Consider the following 2889-nt stretch of genomic DNA (forward strand, 5'->3'; position numbering starts at 1 on the left):
TAGGGCAGCATTTTGAAAATGGAGCGTTCTTTACCTATTAGCTATGGCATGGAAACATACAAGTTTTCTACTGCTTATACGTTTGTACGCTCAGTGCAGAGTTGGAGCTTCACCCTGCAACCCGTCGATACAAAGGCAATCGTTGATATGGAAGTTCTGTTGAGAGGTTTTTAAACCAATTTGTCATTACTGAAAGTCGATAACTCGCTTACCATTGTTATTTTTGAAAAAAAATGTGAATTTGTTGTTCTTGGATGCTAAAGCTAAATGTCCTTAAAGCAAGGACATTTTAAAGAGTAGCATTTTTGTTCGCAGTCTTTCTAAACCTTGGATTTTTACTTATATTCATAATCCTTGACGAGTTAAATTCAGAACAAGTTTAATTCAACCAAGAAGTTCGTTTTTGACAGAGAATGAGACGGGCATTTCTCAAAACRTAATAAAATGCTGTAAAATATGTCTTTTTTTAAATTGTATTTTGTTAAAAGTGACATGTCACAAATTATGCACACCCTTCTCAATAATTAAGGGAAAAAGTTTCTTGGCACTGCAGGAATGAAACTGTTCCCTTCGTTGAGAATTTGTCTTGGGTTTAACCACGATTTGCTTATGACTTATTGGGATATTGAAATTTAATATAAGTAACTATTTGAGTAGTAATTGTTGTTTCATAGATTTAGTTAGTTAGTGTTTCATAGTTTGTGTTTGGTTCAAAACCGACTATTTGTGGACCTTTAACGGAATGGACTATATATCCCATGATGCTTTAGAAGTTAGAAGAAAAACATGGAGGGGTTTTCCAGAGAKAGTTTGTGTTGCATTGTGTTGTGCAAGATTCGCTCATCCTTTTTAATTCACTAAAGTTCGTCTGAATAATCCGTCCGACTCATTTTCGTCTTTGAATTAGTCGAACACGCAACACCCTTCATTGTTGGCCCCACATTTTCATTCTTCTTCTGGTGTTTTGACAATTTGCCTTTTTGTTGTTGGGGTCACCGTGTTGAGGTTGTTGAGCCACCTTGACGTCACCGTAGCCTTTAGCGCCGTCCGCGCGCCACAGATTGGTTCATTCTCACTTCATTCGAGTCTGGATTCCTGCTGGGCCTCTGCTGAACTTTAATGCTGCTTCCAGTCAGAAGAAACATTTTAGGAAAATTACAAGCGGGAAAAAATAAATCCGCCAGAGGTATAAATCATTTCGAGCTTAAATGGGTTTTCAGTGTCAAAGTGTTCATAAGCAGCATTGATAAATTATGTCAAAGACATCATTTTTGATTTTATTCTCACTTTTGGGGTTGATAACTATCAGTAATTCTTGAACTCTAATTAGTTCCAGCATCTTTTAGGTGAAATATGTCACCATGACTATGTACTTAKGCTAATTCATTAATAAAATGTTATTTTCTTAATGTTTAGTTGAATTAACGTATATTTTACCTGTGTGAAACCAGCTCTGGTGCCAGGATTACTGACGATGTAAATAAGAACWTGTGCTAAGCAGTATAGATTTGGAACCAATTTGGTGTGACTAATACAAAAACAACGTTGTTGACTATCACTGTGTGTCCAARCCTATTGGAGGCTCACTGGTACATTTATGCATTTCAGTGACTGTTGTTGCAAAATAAAATCAAAGAGCATTGTTTGGCTGCTTTATACGGCATTTTCTTACCAGATTCCTGTTGTTTCAAGTGCTTTAAATGCAGGATTAAAGCGTCTTTGGTTGTCTTTCCCGAAAGTTGCAGGCAAACGTCCTTTGTAGGTAGAGGACGGGTGTTTTGTTGCTTCAAAAGGAAACACTAAATCAAGCCGAGTCACATTCAACAATCCTCTTTTATTACTTTCATCTCTGATAAAAATTAAACTCGTTTTGATCTATAATAGAATTATGCCAGAATGAAGAAGAAGAAGAAAAAAAAAAAAGACGCGTCGCGTTTCCTATTCACAAAGATGAATTGTGTTCTTGGTCCTAAGCAGTGTGTGTCTATAAGATCTTTTTTTTTTTCTGCTTTCTCGAAACCAGTGGGAACTTTTGTTTTTCCTCCAAAAAGACAGAACAACAGTAGAAAATTGTGTAAGGGCGTCTGACTGAGAAAAATACATGAGTGGGCTTCAGCATTTCACGGCCATTAAAGATAAGATTTGAAAAAGGAAGATTGGCTCTATACTTAAGAGCGCCGTCCCGAGTAGATTAAGTACTGAGTGGGTCCGGGTTAATTTTAGATGTGCTCAGTTCAATATTTGACCAACGTTAACCTCGCCCTTTTCTCCCCATGTTCTCTCCCCGCTTCTCTTTCATCCAGATCGCTGAGACGTCAAACTCTTTCCTGAACCGCATGCTGAACAGAGACACCATCACAAGAATAACATATAAAAGTAAGTGCCTGTGCAGTCGTCTACATGACAGAGCATCTCCACCGACTAGATTCTAACTTTAAATGTTTCGCTAAGCCGTACAGTAGCTGCTGCTGCTGCTGCTGCTGCTGCTGCTGCTGCTGCTGCTGCGTCATTTTGAAGGCAACTGGTTTTTGATTCTCAGCAGGAGCCAACAAAAAGCACCTTGCTCCTTTTAGTTTGCAGCACTTCACTGAAATGACAAAAAACTGTTGCTAAGTATGCTAACAAGATAATTAACCTTCCACCCAAAACAATGTGGCAATTTATAGTAATGTGAAAAAGTATTTGCCCATTTACAGATTCCATTTTGTGGAGTGTTTCTGCGTGGAGTTTACATGTCCCCATTATCTTCTGTGCACTTTACTAAAATATGCATATTAAGTTAATTAGTCTCTCYAGATTGCAGCTATATTTTCATGCATGGCTGTTTGTCCTGAATGTTCACCAAGCAGGGCATGGTGGGCACTTTATTATGAAACATAAATAACTGCT

General features: G+C 37.8%; 1 protein-coding gene across 1 annotated transcript in view; it reads left to right on the forward strand.

Moving 5' to 3' along the window:
- ca10a (carbonic anhydrase Xa) overlaps positions 1-2889 on the forward strand; it is a 278682-nt gene that overhangs the window by 265915 nt on the left and 9878 nt on the right. The window contains exon 6 of the mRNA XM_008437703.2: positions 2304-2376. Within this exon, the coding sequence (XP_008435925.1) occupies positions 2304-2376 (73 nt within the window). The remainder of the gene's footprint in view (positions 1-2303; positions 2377-2889) is intronic.

The sequence above is a fragment of the Poecilia reticulata genome, linkage group LG19 (assembly GCF_000633615.1).
Source record: "Poecilia reticulata strain Guanapo linkage group LG19, Guppy_female_1.0+MT, whole genome shotgun sequence".
NCBI lineage: Eukaryota > Metazoa > Chordata > Actinopteri > Cyprinodontiformes > Poeciliidae > Poecilia > Poecilia reticulata.